Source organism: Vulpes vulpes, chromosome 3 (genome assembly GCF_048418805.1).
Source record: "Vulpes vulpes isolate BD-2025 chromosome 3, VulVul3, whole genome shotgun sequence".
NCBI classification, from domain to species: domain Eukaryota; kingdom Metazoa; phylum Chordata; class Mammalia; order Carnivora; family Canidae; genus Vulpes; species Vulpes vulpes.
The window spans coordinates 17850008-17867365 of record NC_132782.1 but is presented as its reverse complement, the minus strand read 5'-3'; the positions used below and the strand labels follow the sequence as shown (position 1 = coordinate 17867365).

General features: G+C 43.6%; 1 protein-coding gene and 1 long non-coding RNA gene across 4 annotated transcripts in view; one reads left to right on the top strand and one right to left on the bottom strand.

The window, feature by feature from the left end:
* The window catches only part of RAPGEF4 (Rap guanine nucleotide exchange factor 4), a 284923-nt gene extending 281408 nt beyond the window's left edge, over window positions 1–3515 (bottom strand). Inside the window, exon 1 of one of the 3 annotated variants that reach the window (XM_072751936.1) lies at window positions 3323–3515. In XM_072751936.1, the coding sequence (XP_072608037.1) occupies window positions 3323–3387 (65 nt within the window). In that variant the 5' untranslated portion in view covers window positions 3388–3515. The remainder of the gene's footprint in view (window positions 1–3322) is intronic. The other 2 variants (XM_072751937.1, XM_072751935.1) reach the window with 2 other exon arrangements.
* A 1350-nt stretch (window positions 3516–4865) lies between these two features.
* Window positions 4866–17358, top strand: part of LOC112916405 (uncharacterized) — a 188115-nt gene continuing 175622 nt past the window's right edge. Inside the window, exons 1-3 of the long non-coding RNA XR_012000324.1 lie at window positions 4866–4992; window positions 7743–7806; window positions 14331–14431. This is a non-coding gene — a long non-coding RNA (uncharacterized lncRNA). The remainder of the gene's footprint in view (window positions 4993–7742; window positions 7807–14330; window positions 14432–17358) is intronic.

Genomic DNA, 17358 nt, shown 5'->3' with positions numbered 1-17358 from the left:
AACTTGGACACCTGATACATGAAAAACTTTGAATTTTCTTTCTTTAACCTAATCTACATTTCTATATATTTTTCAATCCCCTCCCCACATGCAAGTTTATATAGCATTTCCTGTCTACGACAACTTTCTAGGCATGCCTATAGAACACTTCAAAGGCTTTATTTTCCTTGTTTTGTTTGTTTCAACTTGTATTGTGTACTTCTTTACTCATGGACTTTCTACTTCAACCTGTCATTTTATTTCCAATCCCCGGGGTTCCTCTTTTTCTAGCTGTCTACATCAGGTGCCACTTGCATGATGCATATACCTAAACTACATTTTGCAGCTACGGAAAAGGTCCCAGCACCATATCCCCAAGTAGTACATATGAGTTCACTATGCCATTCTCTCTCTTTTTTTTTTTTTTTTTTTTTTTGGTATGTTTTAGGCTTCAAAATGTCTGTAATTGAAAGTTTTAGAAAAATAGAGCATACATTCCTATGCTCTAGATTTGGTCACAAGGGGCATCTGTGGTTGGGAAGAAATTAGCATATTTATATGCCACACCTGTGTGTCTGTTTTTCACATTGCTCCCTTTGCTTGGCACGCCCTCCCCAAATTCTTTGCCTGATAAAATCTCCTTCAACCTTCAAGGTCCAGGCAAGAACCTGTGGGAAGCATCTCAGCCAAACACAGCTGATGACTCTCTCTTTTGCATTCCCAAAGATTTCATACATCTCCATTAAAGCACTTATCATTTGCATTGCGGTTAGTTGTTCATGTAGCTGTCCCACCTCCACCATCCATCCTCCAAGTTGAGAGCATTTTTTTTTTTTTTTTTTTTTGCCCTCCCTCACCTCATGCATCCCCAGTGCCCGACACAGTACCTGGAACCAGGTATCAAGATTGCATTTGTCAGAAATCCTGAGGGCAGTGTCCTAACTTCCATCAGCACCCTTAATTTTCTTTCCTCCTCCCTCACAAAATTAAAAGACAATTTAAGTAAAAATGCAACTTCAAAACAAGTCCTCCATGGCCCTCTTACAATGAGATTGCCACTACTAAACTGTTCTTCAAAGGAATTCTAGGGTCAACACTGCAGAAAAGGCCATGTTATCGTAACACCAAGAAATAAAGTATTTACATGGTACTTCACAGTTTTCAAAGTACTTTCACCATTTGTTGTTGTTTGGTTCACTACATCTTGGTAAGACAGATAGTTCTATCCTCCTTTCTCAGACCTCAAGGAAATAAAAGTCACATCTCCGAGATGGGAGCTGGTGACAGCTCTGGTCCTAAGACCCTTGACTTCTTGATCTATCCACTTTCCTGTACTCCATGAATGCTACACTCAGTATTTGTGGAGGCCTTTTTATTTATTTTTATTTATTATTATTTTTTAATAAATTAATTTTTTATTGGTGTTCAATTTACCAACATACAGAATAACACCCAGTGCTCATCCCGTCAAGTGTCCGCCTCAGTGCCCGTCACCCACTCACCCCCACCCCCCCGCCCTCCTCCCCTTCCAGCACCCCTAGCTCATTTCCCAGAGTTAGGAGTCTTTATGTTCTGTCTGTGGAGGCCTTTTTAGTCCCACCTCTGGTAGATTTTTTTTTTCCCAATTATGAATGGTGGCATTAGATTGTGGCTCTATGTTCAAAAAATACATTTCAAACAAAATCATTTGGGCAGATACACATTATGAAAAGACCGAGTCAAATATACCCCACTTGTGTTAGTATTGCTCTATGATTTTGCCATAAGTACTTATTGACTAAAGGATTTCCAGTGAATTACTGACTGTTCAAAAAATGGCATGCCATGCATTTCTGAAAATAGAAATATGTAATCTATTATCTAAAAAAATTCACTCATGCGGAAGCACTACTATTTTTAGGTCAAGTACAAGAGCTTGATTTTTCTCTTCTTTTATAATTCATCTTTCCTAAACTATTAAATTTAGATTACTTATCACATTAGCAGACTCTTCACTTAAATATGCCCTTAGTTCCTCTACATAATTCTGTATGATTTAACCATCACTTCAATTCTTTTCCTATTTATTGCAAGCAATTCTTCTAATATTGGTACATATCATTTTCGAGTAAATAGGGCACTGCCTGCCAAAAAAAAAAAAAAAAAAAAATCTTGCCACTGCGTGGTAATTGAAAGTAAAGATTATTTCTCAGATATATTAATTTCTCAAATGAGCCACATTTAGCTTTCCTCAAATTACTTAATTTTTTCCCACAAAGGCCTCTAATAGTAAAATATTCCCAGTATGTCACCCTGAAGATTTTCAAGTTTGATCTGGTTACGAATCTGCTTAATCGTAAAAATTTCAATATGGCAGGGCCCAAAATATTTCACGCAAATGCAAACTAGAGCTGTCAGCAGAGCTGCAAGACGTGAACCCCCGCCCTGCCGCGTCGAACTCAAGAACCCAGAGGCAGTTCGCTCTGCACCGTCCCTCGCTCGGTTCTTAAAAGTCCAGACGCATCATCGCCTTTTAACCGGGGTCATCAGGCGTAACTGCTCACACACCGGGCGGTGCTCGCCGCTGAGCCCCGCACCCGCACCCGCACCCGCACCCGCACCCGGGCCAACGCAGCGTCAGGGTGCGGGGGCCTGGAGACGCCCGCGGCCCGCGGTCCCCGGGACACCCCCTCCCACCGCGCTGTCCTCGGAGTTACACGGCGGCAGGGTTCCCCCCCCCCTTTTTTTTTTTTTTTTAAATAAGGGTCCGTCCCCCGGAGGACGGGTACTGGGGGAAGGCGGGGTCCCGCGTGACCTTCCTGGCGCGGCCCTCGGGAGGCGGCCGCGGGGTCTCAGCCAGGGACGGAGTCGCCCGCCCCCCCCGCCCCCGCCCCCGCGCGGGACCTCGGAGGACGGCCAGCCTGGGTCCGCACGGCCCCGAGCGGGGAAGGGGGAGGAGGCCGGGGGGGGGGGGGAGCAGGGGGGCGGGGGTGGGAGTGGGGGGCGCGGGGCCGGGGCGCCAGTGGGTGGGGGGAGCGCCGCGGGGGGGCCGGGGCGGGAGCGCCGGGAGGGTGGAGGGTTGCGGGGCCGGAGCGTGGGGGGCGCGGCCGGGGCTGCGGGGGGCGCGGGGCCGGGGCGCGGGGCGCCGCGTGCACACCCGGGCGCTGCCGTTTCCCCACCACGTGGAAGAGTCCGGTGCGGGGGGCGCCCACGGGCGGCGCGGGCCCGCTGCCCCCAGCCCCGGTCCCCAGCCCCAGCCCCCGTCCCCGTCCCCGTCCCCAGCCGCCGTCCCCGCGCGGACCGGGCGGGCTGCGCAGGCGAGGGGCGGCGGGGCCGGGGCGGGGCGCGGGTCCCGGCGAGCTACCTTTTATCCAGGCAGGCGATCCACTCGGCGGACGAGGAAGAATGGGCGGCGTGCGCAGCGACCATGTTGGGCAGCGGCGTCCCGGCTGCGGCGACCTCCCGCGCTCGCTCCGCCTCCGCCTCCGCGGACCCGCTCCTCCCGGGCCGCCTCGCACCGCGCGGCTGCGGCGACGTCCCGCCCTCCCGGCGCTTCCCGGGCCTCGGGGGGGGGGGACCCGGGGGCGGGACGCGGGGACCCGGAGCCGCGCGCCCGCCCGCCCCGCCCTGCGCTCCCGGGGGGGGGGGGGGGCTGCGGGAGGGCCCTGCGTGGCCGCGCACCTGCGACAGGTGGCCGCCCCGGCCTGGGCCCCGGAGCGCGGACGGGGGCTGCCCTGTCGGTGCACAGATTCTTCCTACGGCGAATGCCCTAAAATGGCTGCTGCCTCCGGGTTTCCTTAGAGACCCACTGGTCTCCCTCAGCGGTTGTCAAAACTTGCGGTTCTTGCTCCGCTTGCCGGGGTGTCCCCGTGGAGGAGCGGGGCGGGGGGGGCCGGGCCGGGGCGGGGGAAGGCGGAGGCCTGCGGCTGGGGGGGGGGGGGCAGGGGCGCGGGCAGGGCGCGGGCAGGCCGGGCTCTGGCCTTGACCCCAGCACCTGCTTGGGCGTCCTTCACCTGCGCGACGCCGGGACCCACGCGTGCCTTTACCCAGAGGATGCTTCTGGGTGGGACCTAAAGGGGAAAGGACTTCCTATGACGTGTCGTTACCAGGGGCTCTACGCCGACACGGTTTTGGGCCGTAATGCCAATAACAGTCACCATTTATTGAACATCCACCGAGTTAGACGCTATGCAGCGTGCTCTACCTGTGTAACCTCATTGAATGTCTCAACACACACAGCACAGCCACCCCCGCCCCCTCGCACAGCCACCCCCGCGGCGCCTGCCCTCCGTCCCTGTCCATGCTTCTGAGGCCCGGGGGCCAGGAGGGCGATCCAGGTCGCCGCAAGGCAAGGCGGCCACCTGTCGCAGGTGAGCGGCCACGCAGGGTCCCCCCCCCCCCCCCCGTCCCCTCCCCGCAGCGGGCAGGACCAGGGGACAGTTCAGAACGGGGAGCAGTGGAGCTACGTGCAGAAGCGAGGGTTGGGGCCTGGGGGGGGCGGGGCGGGGGGCAAGCTCCCAAGGCCTGTGGGCGAGGGTGCATGGTTGACCCCGCAGGGCACTTTGGCCTGTCTCTGGTCGGAATGCACAACCAACGTTATGCCTAGAAGTCGTTTCGTTCTGTTCTGCCAAAAATCAAATTAAGCTCCATTATTTTAGGAATTTGGGCACAAGTTAAATCTTTTGGACCACTGCCAAACACTGTTTATATTTATGGTGTGCAGATAGGGAGAGAGAATGGGGCAAGAGACGTGGCCCTGCTAACCTCAATCTGGCTTCTCTCTCTCTCTCTCTCTCTCTCCCCTGCCCTACCCTCACTCAGAGGAAGTGCAAGGAGCCTGGAAAATGAAACAGCAGGTGCATTCTGGAATGCTTTTATCCTAATAAAACTCCTCCAAAGAATTTGCCGTTTTCCCCTCTGTTCTATAGCCAGGATCTGATTTCAGACCTGCCAGCCTATTGCCTCAGCAACACCTCCCTGCTCCAGGCTTGTCCCCAGTTGACCTCCATCCTGTTCATTTCTATCACGTTTTAGGTAAGTGACATTTAAAATGTTATACTATACAGAGAGTACCAAAGGTATTTCTGTTGTTGCTTTTTTAATGATAGAAGTATGAAGGAGGAAATGGGTTTCCTGTATTTATGAAGATTCATTTATAAAGAGCTCTTGAGAACATTTCAAGGTTACCAAATGCTTTCTTAAAATGCCTTTACTCAGAGAATACTTATAGGTAGGGAGCTAAAGGGGAAAATGACTTCTTATGACATGTCATTACCAGAGGCTCTAAGTTGACGTAGTTTTTGGCCATAATACTAATAATAGTCACCATTTATTGAATATCCACCAAGTGTTAGATGCTATGCACAGTACTCATTTAATCTTTAGAACATTCTACGAAGCCAAGCCAGAAGGACAGCTGCCCAGGGCACTACTCCACAAAAAGGGACAAATGTCTTTGAAAATGTAGTGAAACAGAGAAAACTATATTTATCAGTACTTTCAGGGAGAGTGTTGATTGAGCTGCAAGGAAGACATTGATGAGCTACTGAAGTGGGAGTGAGAGTGAGAGCTCAAGGAGTCTAATGTGTGTTCTAGGGAGCATAGGCCTAATGAACCACAAGGAATCTGTTTTGCTCTATGGAGACTTTGCCCTTCCCCAAAATAGAAGTTGAAGAATTATTTAAAGAATATCCTTTCACGGATTCACGATCTTGGGGGAAAAAAAAAAAAGAATATCCTTTCAATGGAGCAACAGTGATCATTAACTTGGCCCAAACTCTCACATGTCCCCATTCAGCTGTAGTGGTAGGTACCAGGAACTCCAGTATATCACTAGCACAAGGACACTAAGCCTCAGGAAAAGTTGATAAGTTTGTTCTGAAGAGCCCAGCTACTGGACTGGGGATTCCTGATCTAGATTTGGATTTGTCTGGTTCTAAAGCCCTTGCAATTCAGAGATGGAGTCACTGGTTTGGTCAAAAGAATGAGAGTAGAAGTCAAAAGTGACTGCCCAGGGGCACCTCAGTCAGTTAAGCGACTGCCTTTGGCTCAGGTCATGATCCCAGGGTGCTCCTTGCTCATCGGGGAACTGACTTCTACCTCTGCTGCTTCCACCTGCTTGTGCTCTCTCTCTCTGTGTGTGTCTCTGTCAAATGAATAAATAAAATCTTTTAAAAATGACTGCCCAGGTGATAAGAACAAAATGATTATAATTTTTGTGAGGAAGAAGGATAGAAGAGACCCTTGAAATGTCAGAAGTAAGTTCACTGTTTTACAAATTACTCTTGTGGTCTAAAAGGGATTTGATTACTGGTCAAGAATTACAGAAGTAAAGAGGCTGTTGCATCATTATCCTATTAGAAGAGAAAGAAAATAAGAAATTGTCTTTGGTTTTGATGGGAACGGCAAAGAACCAGAGAATATTTATTCTCTTCCTTTCTTTAAAAGAATGTAAATCAAGCCAGACTAAAAACAGATCACATATTGTGTGATTCCATTTAGGTAAAATGTCTAGAAAACATAAGTCTATAGAGACAGAAAGTAGATGAGGCTTTTCCTATGTCTGGAGGGTGGGAATGGAGAGTGACTACAAATGGGCCCAAGAAATCTTTTTGGAAGGTTGGAAATGTGCTAAAATGGCTCCTGGTGATGGATGCACAACTCTGTAAATTTAACGCCATTTATTGAATAGTATATTTAAAATGAGTGAATTTTGTGATATGCAAATTATATCTCAAATAAAACTGAAAAAGTAAATAGTAATCAAAAAATAATAAACCTATCTGACAGGAGAAATAAAAAGAACATGTATTGATCTTTTGGAGAAAAATAAAACTACAGGAGATGAAGTAAAAGTTACCCATAATTCCACCACCTAGAAGTGATAGTTTATCTCTAATACTTTAGAGCAATTTATTCTAAATCTTCTAATTTTAAAAAGATACAATAATATACATACTCATTAAAACATGCATATAAGTAGCTACTTACATTCAATTATGAATACAGTTGACCCTTGAACCTCACCGGTCTTAGGGGCACAGACACACACACCTCCACTGTCGCATCCCTGCCTCCCCCCACCTCCACCTCTGTGCAGTTAAATTTACATATAACTCGTAATCTACTGTTAACCATAAACCTCATCAATAATAGTCAGCTAACCCACACTGTGTATACGTATTGTGCACTATATTCTTACAGTAAAGTAAGTTAGAGGAAAAAAAAGTTATTAAGATCATAAGGAATGGAGGCCTGTGGGGCGCAGTTTGGTATCTGACTTTTGGTTTCAGCCAGGGTCCTAATCTTGGGGGTCTTGATATAAGCCCTGCTTCCCGCTCCACATTCAGTGTAGGATCTGCTTATGATCTCCTCTCTCTCTCTCCCTCTGCCCCTCCCCCCTGCACATGCAGACACTCTCAAAATATCTTTAAAAAAAAGAGATCATAAGGAAGAGAAGGTACATTTACTGTATTGCCCATACTTATCAAAATAAATCCTCGTATAAGTGGACTGACTGCCTGCAGTTCAAACTCCTGTTTTTCAAGGATCAATATATGTATAGATATAGATACCTGCATTCCTACAAACCTTGAAAGCGTTAATATTTTATAGACTATTTTTTTTCTACTTGGAAGAGAAAAGTGCTTTACATGTTTAAAAATATCCTCATCAAAACATTTAATAGCTACAAAATAATGTATAGATATAATTTTACTTAAAGTATCTTCCTTTGAAGCTTGTTTTTTCATTGGCCAAAAATATCTTTTAATCGCCTTCCATAGGTTAGTGAATGTCTTCTCTATGAGACAGTTGAGATCTTCACAGAAGAGCTCCAATGAGATGAGGGTAAGTTATAAAACCCAAGTCTGTTAATGACAATTACTACTACTTGTAGAATTTTGAGTGAGTTACTTAATGTCCAAGTTCCATTTTGTTCATCTCAGCAGAGGTTCAAAGTTAGGAATTTGAGAGACGGTCAAGATTAAGTTGCAGCTCCATTCTCTACTCTTTGACCTTACATGAATTACCTAGTCTAAGGCCCTGGTTCATCATCTGTAAAGTGGAGACATTGATAGTTACACACGCATATGATAGTTACAGGAAATTTAGCGTAAGTTCCAGGCATATAGTGCAAGCTCAGTAACTCTTAGCTATTGGTGTGATTATTAATTTCTGTATGATGCAGTTAAAAAGCATCCGCCCTCTGCATTTCATGGGAACCTGGTGACAATCAATTGAGATCTGTTATACTAAAGGGCCTAGGCATCTGTTTTTGTAATTCTATCCCTGCCACTGGTGATAGCTTTTTGGTCACTTATAGATCATAGAAAGTACCACAGTTTTTCTATTAGAATGTCCAAACCAATATATTACTAAATACTTCTATCTTTATTCAAAGAGAATTCCTTCTCCCTCCCCATCTAGAGTTGGTTGCAGGCAGCTTCCAGCCTTTAGGAAAGAGGATATGGACAGCTTCTTATTTCCTTGTTCATTGTGCCCCTACTTAATACCTGCTGGATTTTACCCTTTTAGAATCAAAGGAGTGGGTAAGGGAGGAGAGAAAAGGAGAGCAGGAAAGTTCTTCCTTGGCTGTGATAGTTGGCATCACGTTTTCCAGGCTTGCCGAGTCTATCAAGCCAGCTCTTTCTCTCATGGGTGTTTTCATATATTCCTGGGTAGCCTTCTTGCTGGGCCTTCAACATAGGCAAGTGCCACCCTTTTGCCCATCTTCTCCACATCCAGACCTGGCTTTCCTGAGGTCACCCCCAAATTGCCTCTTTCTGTAAGAGTCCCAATTTATCCTCCACTCATACCTCAGCTGTCTTCTTGAACAGGACTTATAGGAGCTACAGGATGATTCTCGTGTGTCTCACATCTGGTCCATAGAAACAGCTGTGCCTGTTTTGCCACAGTAAACTCTGACAGCACAGACCAATCCTAGCTAAAGCACTTAGCCCCCATTGACAAGAAGTTCACAAATCCTTTCCTCTTGGTCTGCAGATTCCAGGGCTAGAGTCAAAAAATGAATCCTCCATGCTCTTGACTTCAGAGAACTGTTATCTGAGTGGCCTATTGAAGTCCTTCCTTTCCCTACCCTTGGCGGTAGGAGTCCTAGCACAGTTCTCACCAAGAAAATACTCCTTATGAAATATTCCTTCAGTTCTCACTTTTTGGACACTTTTATTTCCTCATGCAATGAGAAGTTGTAGACTCATAAAACATGACTCTGAAATTTCATATCTATCTTATTTTTTTGCCTCAGAGGAAACTTGAAGTTAGCATCTGTGACAGGCTAGTGAAAATTGAATCAAGCCAACTTCCTTTTCCATACTTTCAAAATTAGTGCCTACTCAACCAACACAATTGCCTTTTACAGGCAGAACTATTCACCTGGGAGTTGTAAGGAATACCACAGTCATTAGGAAAGTGTAGCTCACATGGTCTCTTAGGCTTTCTGAAGAAGAAATGCATAATTAAAAATAGCTGATTAGGAGAGGCCCAATTTTTGGGTTATAATAAACTTTGTGGTCTTGATTTAAAACTTTGAAGACTTGTCAATTTGAGGTAGTATATTTGGATTAAAATCTTGAACAATAGGAGAGGATAGAAAAGTGGCTAATATTTTGGTTATGATAACATAAAAATTTTATTGATAAGGCAAAGTCACAAATGACCCATATTTAAAACCTTTGATATTAGGCTTCTCTGTGAGTTTAAGAAGCAGAATTGTTTGTTTTTTGGTATTCATATCACTAGGGAATGTAAGAGCCAATTAGTGAGGAATTAGCTAGGTAGTTTTAATTGCACTTTAGATATATCCAGTTTGGGGCACTGGAATTAAAGTAAACAACAAAATATTACCAAAAAACAGGCTTGGGATTGTCTAGTGACTGCCTTCCAATTTCCAGATTCATAATGAACTAACGTAAAATTTTAAGTCGTCAGTTTTTTTTTTTTTTTTGTAAGTCGTCAGTTTTTATGCCCCCTACAAAGAGGCTGTGTGTAGTAATAGTCTTCTGTTTTACAGAAAGGTAAATTATGTAGTCAAAAGACAAAGTTAAAATGAATCTTCTTGAAAAAAATATTGAGAGTTAAAATTTATGACTTAGTTATGGAAGCAAGTCCTAAAAGAGAAGAAGAATCTCTTGCTCTAGGAGTAAAATTATATTCTAGAGAAGCATACTGACCTTTATAAAGAAAACTAGTAGTTATTTGTATTAGTTCATTTAACATATGAACTCTTTGCTTAGGGGGGAATTGGCTGTAAAAGAGCTTGAATGCTCCACCTGGCCATGTTTTCAGAAGGGACAGTTCCTCTGCAACCAAGAACTGTGAAAATCATTGATAACCGAGTAACTCTGGTCTAACTAGGTGCAAGGACTAACCAGGTTCAACACCACCAGAGCCAAAGCCTGCCTTACCTTAACAAATGCCACCTTATGTGTGGAAGTGTTCTGTATGCCACTTCTTCAAGTTGGGTTGGTAAAGTGGCAGTAACAAGCTTGGGTAAATAGTTTGAAGTGAGGAAAATGTCACCATGTCATGGCATTAGTCTTAGGCCTATTTATATCTAGTGGAGTATATCTATTTTGGTAAAATAACAAGCTTCCGTTGCTTTTTGATAGTATGCAAGAGAAGCATAGTATGTTATCCAACTCAGAAAATCTCTACCTTTGTTACTATACACATTTTTCACATTAATGGAGAAAATTACCATGAAAACAATTTCAAGTGAATCACAGCCACCTCACATTTGTTACAACCTCTTTTTCATCTGCAATCCAATATGGCCTCCAACATATTTCAAAAGTAGATTACTTTATATAGTGGATTCCATTGGGAAAATAAGCACAGAAAAGAGAGTTTGGGACTAAAAATCTTATTGATTATATTAAACCAAGAGCATGCAAAAATTGAAGGAGGCAAAAGAGTGAGATGTCATTTAAAGCGAGACACAAAATTTTGACTGGGCAAGAAAGTAATGAGTTGAACTCTTTTGCTTAGATGCACCATTTTTCCACATGAAAAATATGGTAGTGCCACACTACTGAGAAAGATACGTCTACTGGCATTTCTGGATTAGAAGTACTAGTTCAGTTCTAGAGGCAGAAAAGAACTCAGGAGGCTCAAGAAGAGGTCAAGAAGCAAAAACAGGATTCTTTGCCCACTGTGACTCTGCAGGGCAAGGAGGACCACATGCTTTCAGCTCTCCTAGGTTCTCAAGAGGCAGGTTCTAAATCTGTCAGCTCTTTCCTCTGCCTGATGGCCCAGAAACATCATAGCCCTGATGCTGGCCAGCTCCTTACCAACTCCGCAGTTGCACAGTTTAAACTCTGGAAATGGAACCTTCCCTTCAGGTGAACCTAGGTCTGGATCTGTTTATGATAGGCATGTTTGTGTCTAAGATAAGCCCACTGCCACCCCCTCAGCTACCTCCCAACAAACTGTAAATATGGGGCCCTTTTCATTTCTTTATTCATTAATTTATCTAGTTATTCAAGTCAGTAAATACTTATTGAGCTCCTACAAATATACCAGGCACTATGCTAGACACTGATGGAGGAGCAGGGAACAGACAAATGCCCTATTTGGATGGAGTATTGTAGTGGGTAAAATAAGATATAAGCAGATACACACATAAATATATCCTATGTCCAGTAAGGACACTCTATGAGGGACAATTAAGCAAAACCAGGGAATACAGAGTTGGAAAGGGGGCTTCTATTTAATACGAAGTAGTCAGAAAAGACCTCCTCGATAAGGTAACATCTGAGCAGAGCATAGGACCATCTACACACCACCTGTCTCATCCTCAGCCACTTGCTCTTCCTTGGCTGCCATAGCAGCTAAAAGACTCCATGCAGACCCCTGTGGTTTCCCTGTCTGAGGATCACCAGCCATAGGTCTAGAATATATTGACTCCTCTTCCATTCCTCTTCAAACTCAGCTGAAATGCCAAACCACAGGGCCTTGTCTCCTGAGCAACTGTCAATGGGACTAAAGGATAAAATGCAGAAATGCAGAGGATTTAATTCCCCCTGAATGAACTTTGACTACAGGGGGATGGGAGATTGGAGGACACTGGGCAGATAAACTTCATCTCCCTTTTTCCCTCTGATGGACTGTTCCAGTACATGATTTCTCCGTGCAGCCTGTTTGAGGTCACCCTGTGTGACCAAGCCTGTATGCTTACTGAGTATTATAATTTATATTGTGTTCCCCTAAAGTCTTGAAGTCTTAACCCTAGTACATTATTTGGAAAGAGGGTCTTTGCAGATGTAATCGAGTTAAGATGAATGAGATCATTGGGGTGGGCCCTAACTCAATACAGTTGATGTCCCTATAAGAAGAGAAGAAAAGGCAGAGACACAGAGGGAGAAGACAGCCATGTGATGACAGAGACAGAGGTTGGAGTGATGTGTCTACCAGGCAATGAACACCAAGGTTTGCCAGCAAACAGCAGAAGCTAGAAGAGACAACGAAGGGTCTCCCTTACAGTAGGACCCATGGCCCTGCCAACATCTTGATTTTGGATTTCTAGCCTCCAGAACTGTGAGACAATGCATATCTATTGTTTTAGGTGACCTCATTTGTGGTACTTTGTTACAGCAGCCCTAAGAAACAAATACACTGAGTGACCAGCTGTGTTGGATTTACCTCCCAAATAAAGCACTAACAGTCCATGCCTGAGGCTGTTTTTCAAAGAACTGTGACTGTGACAACCAAAGACCTGAATAAAATGAAGGATGATATTTGAGGGCAGAGATTATTCAGGGAAAAGTCAATGCAAAGGTGGCAGTATGCTTGATGTGTTAGAGGACCAGGAAAAAAGCTAGTGTGTGTGGAGAATGAATAAGGGGAGGGAGGAGTGCCAAGAGATGAAGTCAAAGAGGGAGCCAAAGACATTATTCTTAGGCCCTTATGGACCACAGAAAGGACTGAATTTTTTTTTAACAATGTATTATTGAAATGTAATTTATACATAGTGGTAAAGTGAACAAATCTTATGGGTATGGTTTTGTGAATTTTTTGTACATTGCTCTGTTTTGAATATATCCCCCCAAATTCATTTGTTAAAACCTATTCCCCAAGGTGATGGTATTGAGAGGTAGGGTCTTGGGCAGCCCTGGTGGCTTTGCGGTTTAGTGCCGACTTCGGCCCAGGGTGTGATCCTGGAGACCCAGGATCGAGTCCCACGTTGGGCTCCCAGCATGGAGCCTGCTTCTCCCTCTGCCTGTGTCTCTGCCTCTCTCTCTCTCTCCCTCCCTCCCCCTCTCTCGGATAGATAAATAAAATCTTAAAAAAAAAAAGAGAGAGAGAGGTGGGGTCTTTGGGAGGCGATTAACTCATGAAGGTAAATATATTATAAAAGACACGCAAGAGCTCCCTTGCCTCTTTCTGCCATGTGAAGGCACAGGACGTCTGCCATTTGCTAGAGGGCCATCACCATGCTGGCACACTGATCTCAGACTTTCAGCCTCCAAAACTGTGAGAAATAAATTTCTATTGTTTATAAGCCACCCAGTCTCTGGTATTTTGTCATAGCAACCCTCATTTGCTAAAACATCTATGTATTGCCCAGTGTGACCCCACCGTTTTGTTTTGTTTTGTTTTTTTTTAACCTTAAACAAGATAGAAGTTTAATTTGCTTTTACAAAAATGGGATCTGGAGACAGGGTACCCAGGGCTAATGTGGTGCTTCATCATCAGGGGGACCCAGTCTCCTTTCATATTATTGCTGTCCTCTTCAGTCCATAAGTTGTGATCCAATAGGGCTGTTGGAACTCCAGCCATCACACCTGTGATCCCCAAAATACACACCTCTACCACCAGGAGGCACCATTTACACATCCAGTTGGGTGCTGTGAGGCAGTGGCATCCCGGTCCACACCTGGGCAGTGCTGTCTCAGAGCCTCTGGAGGTTTCAGGCAGGATGAGGGCCAAAGCTGCAGGTAACTTAACTGAAAGCGGGTGTGGGGTAGAAGACCCACTTACAGGATGGTTCCTTCCCATGGCTGTCGGCAGGAGGGGCCAGGCCTCAACCCCACCCTCCACCTTCATGGGGCTGTTCTTAGGCCTGAGGTCAAAATAAGGAACGTTTCTATCACCCCCAAGAGTCCTCTCCTATCTTCCAATGCAATTTAATAATCCTGGGGTAACCAGTACCCCCTTTTATCACTACAAATTGGTTTTACCTGATTTTGAAGATCATGTAAATGGAATTATGCAGTATAGACTGCTTTTGCTTAAAATGATGCTTTTGAGATTCATCCAAGTTGGTGTAGAGATGCTTCACCTGTTTTTGTTACTGCATAATATTCCATTGCCTAGATGACAATTTGTTTACCTATTTTCCTGGTTATTTGCAGGTTAGGCATATAATTAGTGAAGCTGCTAACAACATCTGTGTACTCTTCTTGGACATTTCTTTTGGTGTAAATCTAGGACTGTACTTCCTGGATCAATAGGGGTAAGTTTATTTTAATTTTATTAGTTTTTTGAAGTGGTTGCACCATTTTATACTCCTGCCAACGATGTATGAGAATCCCAGTTACTTTACATCCTCATCAACACTTGGAATTTTCAGTTTGTTTAATTTTAGCCTTTCTGGCATGTGTGTGTGTGTGTGTGTGTGTGTGTGTGTGTGGTGGTATTTCACTGTGGTTTTAATATGCATTTTTCTGATGACTAATAACGAGCTCCTTTTCACATGCTCATTAATCACTTAGACATTTTCTTTTATGAGGTGCTTGTTCAGGTCTTTTGTCCACATTCCTTGTTTTTGTTAAGGCCACATCCCATTTCCAAAATCTGTATTAGCTAATCTATTACTATGTGACAACTTACTCTATACCTTGACAGCTAAAAACAACAAATCATTATTATCTCACAAAATCTCTGAGGGTCAGGAACCTGAGAGCAGCATGGTTGGGTTCTGGCTCAGGCACTCAGCTTGCAGTTGAGCCCTTGGCCAGGGTTTTGGTCATAGAAAGCCTGGACTGGGGACAGACTGTACTTCTAAGCTCACTCACATGTGCCACATTGTGAATAAATGTATGATTTCTGTTAGGTTGGTGAAATGTTGAAAAGAGTAAGGACCCCCTACCACTCTCACTGACCTGTTGGTGCCCAGGATCTCAGTTTGAAAGAACTCATCTAGGGGTACCTAGGAGGCTCAATTGGTTAAGCATCTGCCTTTGGCTCAGGTCATGATCTCAGGGTCCAGGAATCAAGGCCCACATCAGGCTCCCTGCTCAGCAAGGAATCTGCTTTTCCCACTTCTCCCCCTGCTCCTCCCTCCCACTCATGCTCTCTCTCTCTCTCTCTCTCTCTCTCTCTCTCTCTCTCAAATAGAAAGAGGGACACGTTGGTGACTCAGTGGTTGAGCCTCTACCTTCAGCCCAGGCGTGATCCTGGAGTCCTGGGATCAAGTCCTGTATCGGGCTCCCTGCATGAAGCCTCCTTCTCCCTCTGCCTGTGTCTCTGCCTCTCTCTCTCTCTCTCTCTCTGTCTCTCATGAATAAATAAATAAAATCTTAGAAAGAAAGTAAAGAATGAAGAAAGAAAGGAAAGAAAGAAAGAAAAGAATTCATCTAAACAAATAGATGATGGCCAAGAGAGACCCAAGGTCCCCCAAGTAGTTGACAGGGACAAAGCAAGGAAGAGATGTTAAGAATCTAAAAATATTTAGACCCAAAGAAATGTAACTGTTTGAAATGGGTCACTTTCATTAGTTCTCACTATCTCACTAGGAGCTTAAAAGAACGAATCATGGCAGAGTGTTTCTAGTCCTCCAAAATGGTCATTTGATCTGGCAATCACATCTGTGAAAATCTATGCCAAGATTAGAATCCACTATCTGGAAAAAGCTACATAAAAAAACACTCTCTGAAGATTACTTATTAGAAAGCTAAATTGTAGAATTGTTAAAATACGAATTTCCTCAAAAGAATACGAAGAAATACGAAGAAATAACCACTTTTAATAAAGTGGTTGTTTGTGAGTGCTTAACATATATTATAGGAAATGCTTAGGGCATAATATTAGGTAGAAAACTAAATGAAAATTGTTGCAGTGTGATGTCATTTATGTATGCACATAGGAAACATGAAGGAAGAAAAAAGTATAATATCTGCATTAGAAATGATAGGGTAATGGCTAAATTCTGTCCCTACTCCCCAAATTTTCTATGTTTTTATAACTTAAAGCATCTAAAATGATCCATTGCCATCAGACATTAAATTTGATAAAAATAGAAGTTAAATATAAATTATCTAAAATTTTCCTAGTCCATTTATTTTCCTTAACTTTTTAGTTTGAAATTTTCAAACCTACAGTAAAGTTATAACATTGATACAATTCTATTATCTAATATAAAGTTTATGTTCAAATTTCTCCAATAGACCAAAAAAATCTTTTATGTCTTCTGCTTTATCCAAGATTCAAAGATCACACATTGCATTTAGCTGTTATTCCTTTATAGTCTCTTTTGATCTTAACCTCTTAACAGTGTTTTTTCTTCCAATTCCTTCATGACACCGACATTTTTAAAAAACTCTAGGCCAGTTATTTTGCTGAATATCCTTCAATTTAGGTGTGTCTGATGTTTCCTCATAATTAGAAATTGCCTGAATTTCTTGGCTAACATCAATCTTATTCTGTTGAAAGATTACTCTTTCCCATACTGCCAAAATTTTCATAGCTATGAAAATAGAAAATCTTTAATGTGTTTTTTTTTAACAGATTAAGCTGGTATTTTGGGGGTAGGCAGGATTAGTTCGACTCAGATATGTGTATTTTGTCATCTAGAAAACTAAGTAAGAGCAGATAGCTTAGAAGATCCAAGTACTTGATAGCCCCATTAGTAATTTCTAATTCCCACAGCAGAAATTAGGGATCTGTCTGATTTTTAACTATTTACAGCTTGACTAGGGGATGTTTTCTATTCTTTGTTTCCTTCTATTTTAGGCCAGTCTGTAAGCCAAACTGAGAGATGCTTGGTCATAGAATTAAAGATACTGGGTTTAGCAAAAGCATTTGCTTAGCCACTTATCAGCTGGGAGCAGTATGCCTTCAAAATTGTCTTACTAGGAATTCTGAGTCCTGAAAATACCTAATTTCTAAACTAAACAAGCAGAATCTAGGCAGAGGGAAATCTAAATTTCATTTATAAATTTGCCTAACCAGGCTGCCAGAAAACCACACAACTCATATAAACAAAAGCTATGGCAACGATGTTGCCTGAATGGTAAGTGCCTCTTAACTTGAGGCTTAAAAATCTGGGTTATATTTCTAGGAACAGTCTACTGAATGCATCCATGGATATTGGCTTAACCCCAGGGATGACGAAGTTTTTTGAACCTGGGCCATCACTCTTACCTTATTTGTCCATGACAG